At 36.1% G+C, this 19166-nt stretch overlaps 1 protein-coding gene across 9 annotated transcripts in view; it reads left to right on the forward strand.

Moving 5' to 3' along the window:
• The window catches only part of REV3L (REV3 like, DNA directed polymerase zeta catalytic subunit), a gene marked incomplete at its 5' end in the record, with an annotated part of 188424 nt that overhangs the window by 94261 nt on the left and 74997 nt on the right, over positions 1-19166 (forward strand). For all 9 annotated transcript variants that reach the window (XR_014267494.1, XM_082475066.1, XM_082475072.1 and 6 more), the window contains 3 exons: positions 1549-1786; positions 13928-14070; positions 14711-18878. Coding sequence is in view for 8 of the 9 variants with exons in the window: in XM_082475066.1 (XP_082331192.1) it covers positions 1549-1786; positions 13928-14070; positions 14711-18878 (4549 nt within the window). The remainder of the gene's footprint in view (positions 1-1548; positions 1787-13927; positions 14071-14710; positions 18879-19166) is intronic.

The raw sequence follows: 19166 nt of genomic DNA on the forward strand, positions 1-19166 counted from the left end.
AGGCAGGAAAAATTAACTGCAATTCTAGGTTTAAGAAATGGATTTTTGCCAAAATGGCTCTTATAAGCAAATATCTTCAATTTTGCCTTACATTTGGTAGCCTTACAGTTGGTAGCATGATTGAACCAGTTTCTTTAATGTCAACAAAGAAAACCTGAAACTTAATAGTTTAGTAAATGGGGAATCTATGATCTCATTTTACAGAGAAAAAGGTTGTGTACTAGATTAGAACAAACCTCCATCTTTATGATCTTTTAAAAAAAAATAATAGCTTTTATTGGGATATAATTCACATATTGTAAAACTCACCTTCTAACATGTACAGTTCAGTGGTTTTTAGCATTTCAGGTATTTATGCAACCATTTCCACTATCTAATTGCAGGACATTTTTATCACCCTGAAAAGAAACCCAATACCCATTTGTAGTCACTTCCCATTTTTCCCTCCTCTCAGCCTCTGGCAGCCTCTAATCTATTTTCTCTTCTGCTAGATTTACTTATTTTGGGCATTTCATATAAACAGAATCATATAACCTTTTGTTTCTGTATTTCACTTAGCATAATGTTTTCAAGATTCATTCATGTTGAGGTATATATCAGTATTGCATTCCTTTTTACTATTGAATAATGTTGCATCATATGGATATATACCATATTTCATTTTTCCATCTTTCTGTTGATGGATATTTGTGTTGATTCCACTTTTTTGGCCATTGGGGTAATGCTGCTATGATTATTCATGTATAGGTTTTCGTGTGGACATATGTTTTCACTTCTCTTGGATACATACCTAGGAATGGAATTACTGCCTTATCTGGTAACTCTGTGTTTAACATTTTGAGGAACTGCCAAACTTTTTTTCCCCAAAACAACTGCACCATTGTACAATTCGACCAGCAGTGTATGAGGGCTCCAATTTCTTCACATCCTTGTCAACACTTGTTATTATCTGTCTTTGATGTTAGCAACCCTACTGCATATGATGGTGATATTTCAGTGGTGGTCTTCAAGGTTTTTAAGTAATGTTATTAATCACTTTTAAAGCTCTCTCGTGTTTTTCAACTACAGGTTTTGACTGTCCTGTGAGCTAAATACAGCTTAAGAGAGGGATAAGTTGTTCACATTATCATTTTTAAGGCACTTTCTTAGCATTAATTCATATATTTATTATATATTTTATACTTAGTTTGATCAGTTGTGATTATATTTGGTTTAGTGCTCCTCAACCTTGCTTGTGCAGTAAGAGATTGGGCAGCTTGTTAACATGCAAATTCCTGGGCCCTACCTCAGAAATTCTAATTCAGTAGGTGTGAGATGGTGTCTGGGAATTTTCTTTTTAAGGACACAGAATCATTTCTAATGCAGGTGGTCCAAAGATTACACTTTAATGGAAGAACTGCATCAATACATAAATCTTTGTACCAGCTGTATCCTTTCAGCATGTGCCAGCATCTGTGATTCTTGTTGTTTTATATATAATTGATCTGAATTATTGAATTATTCAGAAAATTTAAGTTGTTTGTTGGTGATGCTTCACTTGTTTTATAGTGGACAGTAGTCCTGATGAGGCTCTGGTACATCTTCTTGCTGGTTTGGAAAATGACGGATATCAGGGGGGAAGAAATAGGATGCCATCATCATGTCGTTCCTTTGGAAACAGTAAAAATCCTCAAAATAGTGATGATGAAGAAAATGAACCACAGATTGAAAAAGAAGAAATGGAGCTTAGTTTAGTAATGTCTCAGAGATGGGACAGCAATATTGAAGAACATTGTGCCAAAAAGAGGTAACTTTTTAGTTATTTCAGTTGCTTTAATAACTTCCTTTGGTCATTATCATTGTTCTTTAATCAGAAATTATTTCTTACTATTATTCATAATAAAAAATACCTAATAAACTAAATTGACTTCTTTGAAATCTCTTTTAAATAGTGTGTAAACTTTATATTCCAAGCAAAATAAAATTTTGGTACATTTAAAAAGATTAAACCTAACTTTATTTTTTTCCATTATTAACAAGATATAATTGATATACACCACTGTATGAATTTTCGATGTACAGCGTAAAGGTTTGATTTACAATATATTATGAAATGATTACCACAACAGATTTAGTTAACATCCATCATCTCATATAATTACAATAAAAAGAAATGGGGGAAATTTTTTGTCTCCTTGTAATGAGAACTTTCATATATATCATACATACAGCATATATGTACATATGTATTATACAGCAGTGGTAACTATCGTCACCGTGTTGTACATTATATCCCTAGTACTTATTTGTCTTATAACAAAGTTTGTGTCTTTTGACTACCTTGCTCCAATTTGTGCTCTCCTCATAAACCTAACTTAGAAATCATCTGTCTGTATATACAGTAGTAATATGTGGGTCATAAATGGGGCAAAATAGAAGTGCCTCCTTATCTCAGAACTTGAGGAAAAAAGAATGCCCTTTGAGAGTTAAACTCTTATGGGTTGGAGCAACAAATATAGAGTCAGCTTGAAGACAAGGAATGGCTTCTATGTCTGATTAGATCGAAGGAGTTAAATATTAATGAATGAATGAATGTCAGAAGCAGTCACTGATATTCTGTTCCATTTCTCAAAGAAAATGAGTAAGATGGCAGTGTGGTTTTCTTTTTGTTCTTTTTTTTCCCTTCTTTTTACATTTTAAACTTTTTTTTAAAGTATAGTTAATTTACAATGTTGTGTTAGTTTCAGGTGTATAGCAAAGTGATTTGGTTTTTTATATATATATTCTTTTTCAGATTCTTTTCCATTATAGATTATTACAAGATATTGAATATAGTTCCCTGTGCTATACAGTAGGCCCTTATTGTTTATCTATTTTACATAAAGTAGTATGTATATGTTAATCCCAAATTCCTAATTTATCTCCCCTCCCCCCCACTGTCCCCTTTGGTAACCATAAGTTTGTTTTCTGTGTCTGTGAGTCTTTCTGCTTTGTAAATAAATTCATTCGTATCATATTTTTAAAAATATTTATTTATTTATTTTGGCTGTGCTGGGTCTTAGTTGCGGCACACAGGATCTTTGTTGTGGCATGCAGGATCTTTAGTTGCGGCATGCAGGGTCTTAGTTGTGGCATGCAGACTTCTTAGTTACGTCATGCGGGATCTAGCTCCCTGACCAGGGATCAAACCCGAGCCCCTGCATTTGGAGTGTGGCGTCTTACCCACTGGACCACCAGGGAAGTCCCCATTTGTATCATATTTTAGATTCCACATATAAGTGATATTATATGATATTTGTCTTTCTCTGTCTGACTTAGTTCCCTTAATATGATAAGCTCTTGGTCCATCCATGCTGCTGCAAATGGCATTATTTCATTCTTTTTTATGGCTGAGTAATATTCATACATACATATATATATATATATATATATATATATATACACACACGTGTGTGTGTGTGTATATATCCATATATATATATATATATATATATATATATATATATATCCCACATCTTCTTTCTCGATTCATCTGTCGATTGACACTTAGGTGGCTTCCATGTCTTGGCTATTCTGAATAGTGCTGCTGTGAACATCGGGGTGCATGTATCTTTTTGAAGTAGAGTTTTCTCCAGATATATGTCCAGGAGTGGGATTGCAGAATCATATGGTAGCTCTATTTTTAGCATTTTAAACCACCTCCATACTGTTCTCCATAGTGGCTGCACCAATCTACATTCCCACCAACAGTGTAGGAGGGTTCCTTTTTCTCCACACCCTCTTCAGCATTTGTTATTTGTAGACTTTTTAATGATGGAAGTTCTGACTGCTGTGAAGTGATACCTCATTGTAGTTTCAATTTGGATTTCTCTAACAATTAGTGATATTGAGCATCTTTTCATGTGCCTGTTGGCCATCTGTATGTCTTCTTTGGAGAAATGTCTGTTTAGGTCTTCTGCCAGTTGTTTGATTGGATTGTTTGTTTTTTTTAAATTTCTTTTAAAGTGTTTATTCCTTTTATTTTATTTTAAATTTATTTATTTATGGCTGCGTTGGGTCTTCGTTGCTGCGTGGTTGCAGTGATTGAGGGCTACTGTTTGTTGTGGTGCGTAGGCTTCTCATTGCGGTGGCTTTTCTTGTTGCAGAGCATGGGCTCTAGGCGCGCAGGCTTCAGTAGTTGTGGCTCGCGGGCTCTTGAGTGCAGGCTCAGTAGTTGTGGCTCGCGGGCTCTAGAGTGCAGGCTCAGTAGTTGTGGCGTGGGCTTAGTTGCTCCATGGCATGTGGGATATTCCTGGACCAGGGCTCAAACCTGTGTCCCCTGCATTGGTCGGCGGATTCTTAACCCACTGCACCACCAGGGAAGCCTTTTTTTTTTTTTTTTTATATTAAGCTGCATGAGCTGTTTGTATATTTTGGAAATTAAGCCCTTGTTGGTCACATCATTTGCAAATATTTTCTCTCATTCCATAGGTTGTCTTTTCATTTTGTTTGTGTTTTCCTTTGCTGTGCAAAAGCTTTTAAGTTTAGTTAGGTCCCATTTGTTTATTTTTGTTTTTATTTCCATTAATCTAGGAGATGGATCCAAAAAATTTTTGCTGCAGTTTATGTCAAAGACTGTGCTGTCTATGTTTTCCTCTAGGAGTTTTATAGTATCCAGTCTCACATTCAGGTCTTTGATCCATTTTGAGTTTATATTTGTAAATGGTGTAGAGAATGTCCTAATTTCATTTTTTTGCATGTAGCTGTCCAGTTTTCCCAGCACCACTTGTTGAAGAGACTGTCTTGTCTCTGTTGTATATTCTTGCCTCCTGTGTTGTAGATTAATTGACCTTAAGTGCATGAGTTTATTTCTGGACTTTCTGTCCAGTTCCATTGATCTGTGTGTGTGTTTTTGTGCCAGTACCATACTGTTTTGATTACTGTAGTTTTGTAGTATACTCTGAAGTCAGGGAGCCTGATTCCTCCAGCTCTGTTCTTCCTTCTCAAGATTGTTTGGCTATTTGGGGTCCTTTGTGTTTCCGTACAAATTTTAAAATTTTTTGTTCCAGTTCTGTAAAAAATGTTATTGGTAATTTGGTAGGGATTGTATTGAATCTGTAGATTGCTTTGGGTAGTATGGTCATTTTTAACAACATTGATTCTGTCAATCCAAGAACACAGTGTATTTTTCCAGCTGTTTGTGTCATCTTCAATTTCTTCATCAGCATCATAGTTTTGGAGTACAGGTCTTTTGCCTCCTTAGGTAGGTTTATTCCTAGGTATTTTATTCTTTTTGCTGTGATGGTAAATGGAGTTGTTTCTTTAATTTCTCTTTCTGATCTTTTTTTTTTATATAAATTTATTTTATTTATTTATTTATTTTTGGGTCTTTTTTGCTGTGAGTGGGCTTTCTCTAGTTGTGGCAAGTGGGGGCTACTCTTTGTTGCATTGCGCAGGCTTCTCATTGCGGTGGCTTCTCTTGTTATGCAGACTCTAGGCATGCGGGCTTCAGTAGTTGTGGCTCACGGGCTCTAGAGCACAGGCTCAGTAGTTGTGGTGCATGGGCTTAGTTGCTCTGCAGCATGTGGGATCTTCCCAGACCAGGGATCAAACCCGTGTCCCCTGCATTGGCAGGCGGATTCTTAACCACTGCGCCACCAGGGAAGTCCTCTCTTTCTGATCTTTCATTGTAAGCGTATAGAAATGCAACAGATTTCTGGTATTAATTTTGTATCCTGCAACTTTACCAAATTCATTGTTGAGCTCTAGTAGTTTTTTGGTGGCATCTTTTGGGTTTTCTATGTATAGCATCGTGTCATCTGCAAACAGTGACAGTTTTACTTCTTTCCAATTTGAATCCCTTTTATTTTTTTTTCTCTGATTGCTGTGGCTGGGACTTCCAAAACTATGTTGAATACAAGTGGCAAGAGTGAGTATCCTTGTCTTGTTCCTGATCTTAGAGGAAATGCTTTCAGCTTTTAACCATTTAGTATGATGTTAGGTGTGGGTTTGTGATATATGGCCTTTATTTTGTTGAGATGTGTTCCCTCTATGCCAACTTTCTGGAGAGTTTTTATCATAAATGGATGTTGAATTTATCAAAAGCTTTTTCTGCATCTATTGAGATGATCATATGATTTTTATTCTTCAGTTGGTTGATGTGTTGTATTACATTGATTGATTTGCATGTATTGAAAATTCCTTGCATCCCTGGGGTAAATCCCACTTGATCATGGTGTATGGTATTTAACGTATTGTTGGAGTCAGCTTGCAAGTATTTTATTGAGGATTTTTGCACCTATGTTCATCAGTAATATTGGCCTGTAATTTTCTTTTTATGTGATATCTTTGTCTGGTTTTTGTATCAGGGTGATGGTGGCCTCATAGAACGAGTGTGAAAGCATTCCTTCCTCTGCAGTTTTTTGGAGTAGTTTCAGAAGGGTAGGTGTTAACTCTTCTCTAAATGTTAGGTAGAATTCACCAGTGAAGCCATCTGGTCCTGGACTTTTGTTTCTTGGGAGTTTTTAAATTACTGACTCAATTTCAATACTGGTAATTGGTCTGCTCATATTTTCTATTTCCATTTCTTTTTTTTTCTTTTTTAATATTTATTTATTTATTTAGCTGCGTCAGGTCTTAGTTGCGGCATGCGGGATCTAGTTCCATGACCAGGGATTGAACCTGGGCCCCCTGCATTGGGAGCGTGGAGTCCCAGCCACTGGACCACCAGGGAAGTCCTTCCATTTCTTTTAAGTTGTCCATTTTATTGGCATGTAGTTCCTTGTAGTAATCTCTTATGATCCTTTGTATTTCTGTGGTGTCAGTTGTACCTTCTCCTTTTTCATTTCTGATTTTATTGATTTGGGCCCTGTCCCTTTTTCTCTTGATGAATCTGGCTAAAGGTTTATCGATTTTGTTTATCTTTTCAAAGAACCAGCTTCTTAGTTTCATTGATCTTTTGTATTTTTTTTTTTAGTCTCTATTTCCTTTATTTGTGCTCTGATCCTTATGATTTCTTTCCCTCTACTAACTTTGGGTTTTGTTTGTTCTTCTTTCTCTAGTTACTTTAGGTGTAAGATTAGGTTGTTTATTTGAGATTTTTCTTGTTTCCTGGGGTAAGCTTGTATCGTTATTGTTATAAACTTCCCTCTTAGAACTGCTTTTGCTGCATCCCATATGTTTTGGATCGTAGTATTTTCATTTGACTCTAGATATTTTTAGATTTCCTCTTTGACTTATTCAGTGATTCATTAGTTGTTTAGTAACATATTGTTTAGCCTCTGTATGTTTGTGGTTTTTGCAGTTTTTTTCTTGTAGTTGATTTCTAGCCTCATAGTGTTGTGGTTGGGAAAGATGCTTGATATGATTTCAGTTTTCTCAGATTTACTGAGGCTTGCTTTGTGGCCCAGTATGTGATATATCCTTGAAAATGTTCTCTGTGCACTTGAGAAGAATGTGTATTCTGTTGCTTTTGGATGGAGTGCCCTATATATATCAATTTAGTCCATCTGGTCTAATATGTCATTTAAGGCCTGTGTTTCCTTACTGGTTTTCTGTCTGGATGATCTGTCCATTGATGAAAGTGGGGTGTTAAAGTCCCCCACTATTATTCTGTTACTGTCAATTTCTCCTTTTATGCCTGTTAACATTTTGAGGTGCTCTTATGTTGGGTGCATATATATTTGCAATTGTTGTATCTTCTTGGATTGATCCTTTGATCATTATGTAGTGTCCTTCTTTGTCTCTTATAACATCTTTATTTTAAAGTCTATTTTGTCTGATGTAAGTCTTGCGACTCTGGCTTTCTTTTGATTTCCATTTGTGTGGAATACCTTTTTCCGTACCCTCACTTTCAGTCTGTATGTGTCTCTGGATCTGAAGTGAGTCTTTTGTAGGCATCATATATACAGGTCCTGTTTTTGTATCCATTCAGTCAGTCTGTGTCTTTTGGTTAGAGCATTTAGTCTGTTTTCATTTAAGGTATTCATTGATATATGTTCTTATTGCCATTTTGTTAATTGTTTTGGATTTGTTTTTGTAGGTCTTTTTTTCCCCTTTCTTTTGTTCTCCTGTGATTTGATGACTGTCTTTAGTGTTACGTTTGGATTCCTTTTTCTTTTTTGTGTATATATTATAGATTTTTTGTTTTGGGGTTACCATGAGGTTTTTGTATAGCAGTCTATATACATACGTGCTTATTTTGAGTTGCTGATCTCTTAATTTCAAATGCATTTTAGATACACTCTATTTGTACTCTCCTCCTGTCGTGATTACTATTTTTGATATTATATTTTACATATAATTGTTTTATGTATACCTTAACTGCTTATTGTGGATACAGATGATTTTACTACTTTTGTCTTTTAAACTCCCTACTAGCTTTGTGTATGGATGATTTCCTACCTTTATTGTATGTTTGCCTTTACCAGTGAGCTTTTCCATTTTGTCATTTTCTTTTTTCCAGTTGTGGCCTTTTCTGCCTAGAGAAGTTCCTTTAGCATTTGTTGTAAAGCTGGTTTGGTGGTGCTGAGTTCTTCTGGCTTTTGCTTGTCTATAAAGCTTTTGATTTCTCCATCAAATCAAGGAACTTTGCTGGGTAGAGTATTCTTGGGTGTAGGTTTTTCTCTTTCATCACGTTTAAGTATATTGTGCCACTCCATCTGGCCTGCAGAGTTTCTGCTGAAAAATCAGCTGATAGCCTTATGGGAGTACCCTTGTATGTTATTTGTTGCTTTTCCCTTGTTGTTTTTAATATTCTCTCTTTATCTTTAATTTTTGTCAATTTGATTTCTGTGTATCTCAGTGTGTTCCTCCTTAGGTTAATCCTCTATGGGACTGTCTTTGCTTCCTGGACTTGGGTGACTTTCCCAAGTTAGGGAAGTTTTCAGCTATTATCTCTTCAAATATTCTCTCATGCTCTTGCTGTCGTCTCCTTCTGGACCCCTGTAATGCAGAAGTTAGCACTCTTGATGTTGTCCTAGAGGTCTCTTAAACTGTCCTCATGTCTTTTTTTTTTTCTTCTTTTTTCTTTTTTCTGTTCAGCAGCAGTGATTTCCAGTACTTTGTCTTCCAGTTCAGTGATCCATTTTTCTTCCTCATTTAGTCCACTGTTGATTCCTTCTTTTGTTTTTTTCTTTTCATTTATTATATTCTTCAGTTCTGTTTGATTGTTCTTTATATTTTCTAATTCTTTTTTAAAAACTTCTGATTTCTCATTATCTGCATCCATTTTTCTCCTGAGTTCTTTGATCATCTTTACAATCATTACTCTGAACTCTTCCTCAGGTAGATTGCCTATCTTCACACCACTTAGTTCTTCTTCTGGGGTTTTATCTTTTTCCTTCATGTGAAACATATTCCTCTGTCTTCTCATTTTGTCTAAATTGCCGTTTGTATTTTTATGTATGTGGTAGGTTAGTTATGTTTCTCGACCTTGGAGAAGTGGCCCATTGTAGGAGATGTTGTATGCGTCCCAGCAGTGCACTCCCCTCTCATCACTCAAGGGCCCAAGTCCAGGTGGTCCCAGGGTAGCATCTAGTTTGCATTTGCGGACTTGGTCTTGCTTGAAGTGTTCTTGCTTCTGGTGTCTGCCCCCTGGTGTGTGAGGCTGGTCTAGAGGCTTGTACAGGCTTCCTGTTGGGAAGGGCCAGTGCCTGCCCACTGGTGGTTGGAGCTGGGTCTTGACCCTCTGGTGGGCAGGGCTGTGTTTAGCAGCTCATCTAGAGGTGGCTGTGGGCTCAGGCAGTCCTTATGCAGCCTGTCTGCTGATGGATGGGGCTATGTCCCCACCCAGTTTGTTGTTCGGCCTGAGACGTCCCAGCACTGGAACCTAAAGGCTATTGGGTGGGCCTAGGTCTTGGTGCCAAGATGTCAACCTCCAGGAGAGTTCACACAGATGAATGCTCCCCGATATGTCTGCCACCAGTGCCTGTGTCCCCAGGGTGAGCCACAGCCACCCCCTGCTTCCCCAGGAGACCCTCCCAGACCAGCAGGTAGGTCTGGCCCAGGCTCCTATCAAATTACTGTTTTTGCTCTTGGTCCCAGTGTGTGTGAGATTTTGTGTGCACTGTTTAAGACTGAAGTCTCTATTTCCCCCAATCCTGCGGAGTTTCTGCAATCAAGCCCTGCTGGCCTTCAAAACCAAATGCTCTGGTGGCTCCTGTTTCCAATTGCAGACCTCTGGGCTGGGGGAGCTGACATGGTGCTCAAACCTCTCACTCTAATATAATTATTCTCCAGTTTGTGGGTCCCCCACCCAAGGGGTATGGAATTTGATTATACTGCAAGTCTGCCACTCATACCCAACTCACTGTGGTTCCTTCTTTATGTCTTTAGTTGTAGAAGATCTTTTCTGGTGGCTTCCTGTCTTTTTCATCAATGATTGTTCTGCAGTTAGTTGTGATTTTGGTATGCTTGTGAGAGGAGGTGAGCTTAGTGTCCTTCTACTCTGCCATCTTGGCCACTCTCCTTGGCAGTGTGTTTTTCTAAATCAGTTTCTTGTGAGGTTGATTGGTTTGAGTCTGCCCCTGAGCTGTATGCTCTGTGTGTGGAAAAAGCTGGGCCTCTGAGCTTAAAACACTGAGTGTGCCTCTACTTCAAACTTGTGTAGGCAGTACTAAAACTTCTAAAGTCTGTTTTTGAAAGATGAATGAGATTAACCTATATATCATATTTACACACATATGTATTACATATATACATATATAGTATTATAAATATATATGTAATGTAGCTCTAGTTTCTCAACATTATCTAATATAAAAAAATAAAATCTCTGATACCATCTCCTGTTATCTGAGTATATATCAGAACCCTCTCTTCTATATTTTCACAGTATGCTCCTACAAAGAATTCCATTTTTATTCTGTGAGTAGGAAATTCCAAACCTGTGAAATATTATTTCATACTTCCTTCCTAGTTTCACATACTCGGTTCCCTTTGCTGTCACAGTGTTAAATCGGTCAAAGACTCAGCTCCTTGACCTTTGAATACCTAATTTTACCTGAGCCAGACAGAATCAATGTTCTATTTCCTGATAGACTTGACCCTCAACAGTGTCATAAAAGTGCCTTTTGCCGATATTTCCTAATCTGTTAAAAAAAAGGGGGGGGGTGAAAGACATACAATTTCTTGTAGCTATTCTATAAATTTTTTTGTCAATTTTTTTCTGTATAAACTTTATAAATCTTTTAATGAAATATCCTGTTCAGAAATGCCTCAACCACATCAACATCTTTTGGAGCATAAGCAATCCTAAATGATAATAGGCAGTGGTATAAAATGGCTTTGTTCTTGTGTCTCTGGTTCTTATTTCTGTAATGACACCACTTTGCCTTCAACTTCTGGAAGTTTGTAACTTCAGTGTCATATTTAATTTGCTCTCCTTTACACCTCTATTTGTTGTTAAGCCTATCTAGTTTAAGCCTTGATTATTATTTATCTGGAATACTATGAAATCACTTTTTAACTGGTCTGCTTGCTTCTAGTTCTGCCCCCCTATAATAGGGGTGATACTTACGATTATTAAATAAACACTTTGTGGGCACTTAGAGAAGCAGAGACTATCAAGACCCTTCATGAGTGCAAGTCGTGCTCTACTGCCTTTATATCCATTTTAAATATGGTTACTTAGAGAAACGTAATAATCATATTGAGTCTTAATTTCAGCCAGATGTTAAACGAAGTCTTACATAGCATCCTTGTGGATAAGGAGTATACATGGTAATAGTGACTGATTAGGTGGGTTCACAGAGAGCTTGCATGATCTTGCATTCAAAAACCACTTAAATGCTGCTGTGTGCCAAGTTTCATGCTAGATTGAATTCAGATTGTCAGAAACATTGGAGATTGGTAATTCATTGAATGACAAAATATAGATTCAAAAATATCTTGAAACTAAAAAGATGATGCCTAATAAAGTGTAGAGTCATAGGTTTTATGTTCAATCAGTCAGCTTCACAAATATAGACTAGATAGACCTACGATTCATTCTGGGCTTAACAACTTCTGTGGGAAGGTCATAAATTTTACTTTATTAAGAGCACAATAAATCTGTAGTGTTGTATGGTTGCCAAAATAGTGAATTTAATTATTGTCTACCAGCTGTACCTGGGGTAACATTTATTATTCTGACAGATTTTGGATTTTATTAGTAAAATAATTATAGTATTTATCTGATGTATTTAAATCTTGCTGTAATAAATAGGATTGCTTCTTTGATATTTTAGCTAAATTTGTTGACTGATATTTTTATTTGATCATGTGGCATTTCATGATGCATTTTCCTTACTTCCATTTGTTTTGCTTTTTCTTCATCTTTCATTGTTTTATTTTGATATTGTCCATTTGATTTTTACCTTCAACCTATTATTAGCATTTCTTCTACGGTTTCTTAGATTATACCTGGTTTAGCTATTTATACTTTCATGCCCATATTAAGTAGATACACATTCAAATATGTAACATTCTTATAAAATCACCATCTCCTTGTTCCCAGTGGTGCCAACATGTTTAAAATAATAGGCCTGGTTTATCCCATGATTAATTAATGCTTGTGTGTTCATTGACTGGACCAATTCTGTGAAAACCACCCCCAGGTTAACCTTGAAAAAACAATCCTGAACATTTTATAAATGTATGTTAAAGAGAGATTGAATAATAGAAGTATATTGTCTAGAAAAGGAGTCATTTAATTCTGTTGATACTTGTACATTTAATATTATATTCCTCCTGAGTACCATATTTTAAGAATACTGAAAAAGGAAAGGAAAGGGAAAGAAGAGGAAGAAAACTAGAAGGATTTGTTAACACTGTCACTTTTAAAGAATAGTAGAAAGAATAGATAATGTTTGGTCTAATTAAAGAGGAATTATGGAACAAATGATAATGCCTTCAAATATTTTAAAGGTTATCATGTGGAACATGGCATAGACCTGCTACATATGGCTACACAGGACAAAGGCAGGAATGAAAGATTTTTGTGTAATATAGGAAGAAAATTACTAACAATTAGAGCCATTAATAACAGAAAAGATTACCCTGTGAGACAGCAAGCCCTTTATACTGAGAATATAAAAGTGGAGATTGTAGGGTCTGTTAAAGATAAGATTTTCGCATTGGGTAGAAAGCTAGACTAGATGACCTCTAATAACTCTTTCATCTCTTAAGAGTGATTTTAGGACAAATTGTGATTTGGGGAAGGCTTAATGGAAAAACTGTTCCATGTATAATAAAGCAATATTTTCAAATTTTCAGGACAAGTGAAAGAAAAAATTAAGGTATGGATAGAAAGTAAGTTTGCTCATCCAGATAGAAGGGAAAGTATCAAGCTAGGATCTAGTGAAAAATTTAAATCAATATGAGATGAAACTTAAGGAGAGTATCCATCTGGGTTTCACAGTCCATCTGCATTCCTCAGCAACCCTACTTTATAGCCACTGCTGGGATTGACTCAACACCTGTACTGCTTCCTTTCCTGTTTCTGATCCCTTTTATTTTCTTTTTCAGCCCGGACCTGAATACCCACTTGCCTACCTTTTTGTTTATTTTTTCCAATTAATAATGTAGTGATTGTGTATTTATGGAGACTTCTTAAAATATGCTAGGATGCCACCTTTTTAGAAATTACCGGGTTCTCACCCAATCTGTTATGTGTATATCTAATGATAAGCTGAGGGGGAGAATATAAGGAAGAACATAATTAGATATGGTAATCCAGGATATTGTGGAGCTATGAATACAGGAATGATGGTGTCTTCTAGCTCACATGAAATGGATTATAAAGTCTATTTACAATAACTTTTGGTAGGGCATGATACCAAAGCAAAGTAAATCTGCTTTTCTTTTTAAAGTTATAATTTTCAGATCCTGTTATTCAGCTTTACTATTATAGGATCAAATTAGGCAAATTGAGTCAGACGTGCTTTTTTCTAATGCTCATACTCACTGGTGAATCTTAATATTTCTCTAGATCACTGTGCAGAAATACCCATAGAAGCTCAACAGAAGAAGATGATTCATCTTCAGAAGAAGAAATGGAATGGAGTAATAACAGTTTGCTTCTAGCCAATCTTTCTATACCTCAGTTAGATGGAACTGCAGATGAAAATAGTGGTAAGTAAAGTGCTCTACTGTGAGTATTTCATTATTTAGGGGCAGAAAATATATTTGATTTTGAAAAATATAATCACACTCTCTGCATAGTTGGCTAAGTGAGGCTATGACAATACTGTTAGATTTTGTCCTTCTGCAGGATGATTTCTTTTGAGAGAATGTAGATATATGATTTTTTCTCATTTCTAAGAGTATAGCATTTATTAATCACTGATTTAGAGCTTTATAAACTTTAATCAGTTTATCATCATAACATTTAAGTAGCATAGGAAACTATAAGAAATATGCTCAGCTTATTTGAAGTGATAATGCAAAGACGTGTTATTTTATGGAAAATTTTGAAGGTGACAGTATTTTTCCCCTTATTCTCCCAAAAGGCATGAATATTGATATCATCTATTTCTGATCAAAGAAATATGTGTTTAAAATAATGACTACTAATCAAATGTAACTGACTCTTGATTATTTAGATTGTGGTATTATCCTAATGATAGGAATGATCTTTTTGTTGAGATAACTGTTTTAAACATACGAATTTAATTTCATATAATTTCTTTCATGGTGATAGTATCATGGTATGGGAAAATATTTTAAAAATTAAGAGTGGAAGTGAAGTAAATTCTTTTTTCCCCCATTTCAGACAATCCACTGAACAATGAAAATTCTAGAACCCACTCTTCTGTGATTGCAACAAGCAAGCTATCAGTAAAACCTTCCATCTTTCACAAAGATGCTGCTACATTAGAACCCCCATCTTCCGCTAAGATTACCTTTCAGTGTAAACACACAAGTGCCCTTTCTTCCCATGTTTTGAACAAGGAAGATTTAATTGAAGACCTTTCACAGCCAAACAACCTAGAGAAAAGTCTAGATCATTCAGTTGCTTCTTTTACAAATGAAAGCACTTACTCTGTGAAATACCCTGGGTCTTTAAGCAGTACTGTCCATTCAGAAAACTCTCATAAAGAGAGTAGTAAGAAAGATGTCCTCCCAGTATCTTCCTGTGAAAGTAGTATTTTTGATTATGAAGAAGATATTCCATCTGTTACAAGACAAGTACCAAGTAGAAAGTACACAAACATTAGAAAAATTGATAAGGATGCCCCTTTTATACATATGAACCGTCACACTAACGAAAATACATTGGGCAAAAATTCTTTCAACTTTTCTGACTTAAATCATTCAAAAAGTAAATTATCCTCTGAAGGAAATGAAAAAGGAAACAGCACAGCTCTGAATAGTTTATTCCCTTCATCATTAACTGAAAATTGTGAATTGCTATCATGCTCAGGGGAGAATAGAACTATGGTGCATTCTCTTGATAGCATTGCTGATGAAAGTGGACTAAATAAACTTAAAATTAGATATGAAGAATTTCAAGAACATAAAACAGAAAAACCAAGCCTCAGTCAGCAAGCAGCACATTATATGTTTTTTCCCAGTGTTGTTCTTTCTAATTGTCTCAGCAGGCCACAAAAACTCTCTCCTGTCACATATAAACTACATCCTGGCAGTAAACAGTCCCGGTTAAAAATGAATAAAAAGAAGCTTGTAGGTCATCGAGAGAATTCTGCCGGAACTACTGAGACTGGATCCTCAAAAGATAATTGTATACAAAATAATCCTTGTAATAGTAATTCTGAGAAGGATAACGTATTGGCCAGTGATTTAATTAAGGCCACCCGTGGAGCTTTTGAAAATAAAACATCTACAGACAGTTTTGTAGACTGTCACTTTGGAGAAGGAGCCTTAGAAACTGAGCAGTCCTTTGGATTGTATGGAAATAAATACACACTTAGAGCCAAACGCAAGGTAAATTATGAGAATGAAGATAGTGAGTCAAGTTTTATAACACACAACTCAAAAATTAGCCTACCTCATCCCATGGAAATTGGTGAAAGTTTAGATGGAACTCTCAAATCTCGAAAACGCAGAAAAATGTCTAAAAAGCTGCCCCCTGTCATCATAAAGTATATTATCATTAATAGATTTAGAGGGAGGAAAAATATGCTTGTAAAGCTAGGAAAAATAGACTCTAAAGAAAAACAAGTAATATTAACAGAGGAAAAAATGGAACTGTATAAAAAGCTTGCACCTTTGAAGGATTTTTGGCCAAAAGTTCCTGACTCCCCTGCAACCAAATATCCTATTTATCCACTAACACCAAAGAAAAGCCACAGAAGAAAATCAAAACATAAGTCTGCTAAGAAAAAAACTGGTAAGCAACAAAGGACAAATAGTGAAAATATTAAAAGAACTTTGTCTTTTAGGAAAAAACGGTCACATGCTATTCTTTCTCCTCCCTCACCATCTTATAATGCTGAAACCGAAGACTGTGACTTAAATTATAGTGATGTTATGTCTAAACTAGGTTTTCTTTCTGAGAGAAGCACAAGTCCCATAAACTCTTCTCCGCCTCGCTGCTGGTCTCCCACAGATCCAAGAGCTGAAGAAATTATGGCTGCTGCCAATAAAGAAGCAATGCTTTTTAAGGGTCCTAATGCATATAATAGCAAGACTGTTAATTCCCGTATAGGAAAAAATAGTCGAGCAAGAACACAGGTTAAGAAATCAAAAACAAAGCTTGTTAATCCCTCTGTAGTTACTAAGAAAAGGAACAAACGAAATCAGACAAATAAACTAGTAGATGATGGAAAAAAGAAACCAAGAGGAAAACAGAAACAAAAAGCAAATGAGAAAACTACACCAAGAAAGCACATAACACTAAAAGATGAAAAACTAAAATCTCAAGCTGGTGCTGAAGTTAAGTTTGCGCTGAAACATCAGAATGTGGCTGAGACCTCAAATAGTTCTGGAGGCTCTCAACTACTTTTTAAACAGAAAGATGTGTCACTAATGGGCTCTGCTATAGATCATCCCCTTTCTGCTCCTCTCCCCACTGGAATTCATGCACAACAGAATTTATCTGGCTGCTTTTCTTCTTTCCTAGAAAGCAAGAAGCCTGTAGATTTGCAAGCATTCCCCAGTCCACAGGATGATTTGCATTCATCAGTTGTTTGTAGTTCTTTGGGACCTGGAATCTCAAAAATTAATGTTCAGCGGTCTCATAATCAAAATGCTATGTTTACTCTAAAAGAATCAACTTTGATTCAAAAAAATATATTTGACCTTTCAAACCATTTGTCTCAGGTAGCACAGAATACACAGATGTCTTCTGGTATCATGTCTCCAAAGATAGAAGAGAATGCAAATGTACAAAAAAACTATTTGTCGTCTCTTGGAAAGTTAAATGAATATCGTAATTCCGTAGAATCAAAGCCAGACCAGACGTATGCCCCTAATTTTTTGCATTGCAAAGACAGTCAGCAGCAGATTGTGTGCATGGCAGAACAGTCAAAGCACAGTGAAATTTGTTCTCCAGGAAAAGCAGCTTCAGAGGAAAGTCAGATGCCTAATAATTGCTTTGTAACTTCCTTGAGAAGCCCAATCAAACAAATAACATGGGAGCAAAAACAAAGGGGCTTTATTTTAGATATGTCAAATTTTAAACCTGAAAGGGTAAAGCAAAGGTCATTGTCAGAAGCAATTTCACAAACCAAAGCACTTTCTCAGTGTAGAAATCGAAATGTGTCAACACCTTCAACATTTGGTGAAGGACAGTCTGGACTGGCAGTTCTAAAAGAATTGTTACAGAAAAGACAGCAGAAAGCACAGAATGCAAATAGTATGCAAGACCCATTACCTAATAAACAGCAGCCAAACAAAACTATCTCTCGTTCCCTTGAGCATAACAAATCAATTAAACGAACACGATCAGTAACATCTCCAAGAAAACCTCGAACTCCCAGAAGTACAAAACCTAAAGAAAAAATTCCCAAACTTCTTAAAGTAGACTCTCTAAATTTACCAACCTCTGGCCAGTTGGATAACTCCCTATCGGATGATAGTCCCATCTTTTTTTCAGATCCAGGATTTGAAAGTTGTTATTCACTTGAAGATAGCTTGTCTCCTGAACATAATTATAATTTTGATATTAATACAATAGGTCAGACTGGATTTTGTAGCTTTTATTCTGGAAGTCAGTTTGTCCCAGCTGATCAGAATTTGCCTCAAAAGTTCCTAAGTGATGCAGTTCAGGATCTTTTCCCAGGACAAACTGTAGAAAAAACTGAATTTTTAAGTCATGATAACCAGAAGTGTGATGAAGACAAACATCATGCCTCAGATTCAACCTCATGGATTAGATCTGGTACTCTAAGTCCTGAATTATTTGAGAAATCATCCATAGATAGCAATGAGAATCATCGCCACAATCAATGGAAAAATACCTTTCATCCTCTAACAACTCGGCCTAATTCAATAATGGAGTCTTTCTGTGTCCAGCAGTCAGAGGACTGTCTAAATGAAAAATCTAGATTGAATAGGAGTTCAGTAAGCAAAGAAGTGTTTCTTAGCCTCTCACAGCCAGGCAATTCAGACTGGATTCAAAGTCATACCAGAAAAGAAATGGGACAGTCTCTTGATGCAGTCAATACCTCTTTTACTACAATACTATCCTCCCCTGACGGTGAACTTGTAGATGCAGCCTCTGAAGATTTAGAATTGTATGTTTCAAGAAACAATGATATGTTGACACCAACTCCTGATAGTTCACCAAGGTCTACCAGCTCTCCCTCACAATCTAAAAATGGCAGTTTCACCCCTCGAACTGCTCACATTCTGAAACCACTTATGTCCCCACCAAGTAGGGAAGAAATTATGGCAACTTTGTTGGATCATGACCTTTCAGAAACTATTTATCAGGAACCATTTTGCAGTAATCCTTCTGATGTACCAGAAAAGCCCAGGTAATCAGAATTATTTTTTCCCTTTGGGTCACTCTGAATAATTATAATGTATGTAACAACATTTGGTACCTGACTACTACTTTTTTGGCTGTGATACTGTATTTGTAAGTATATCATTGTGAAAACAATTTATAATTATGGACATATTAAGAAAATCCACAAACTAGCTGGACGGTTGCACCTAGAGAAATTTATTTAAGTTGATCAGTGTTGGTCTTGGATCTACTATTATTTTGCACTGCGTCAACATTAAGGATTAGAGGCTCACTGTGACATGATGCCAAATTA

The sequence above is a fragment of the Balaenoptera physalus genome (genome assembly GCF_965194825.1).
Source record: "Balaenoptera physalus genome assembly, chromosome: 9".
NCBI classification, from domain to species: domain Eukaryota; kingdom Metazoa; phylum Chordata; class Mammalia; order Artiodactyla; family Balaenopteridae; genus Balaenoptera; species Balaenoptera physalus.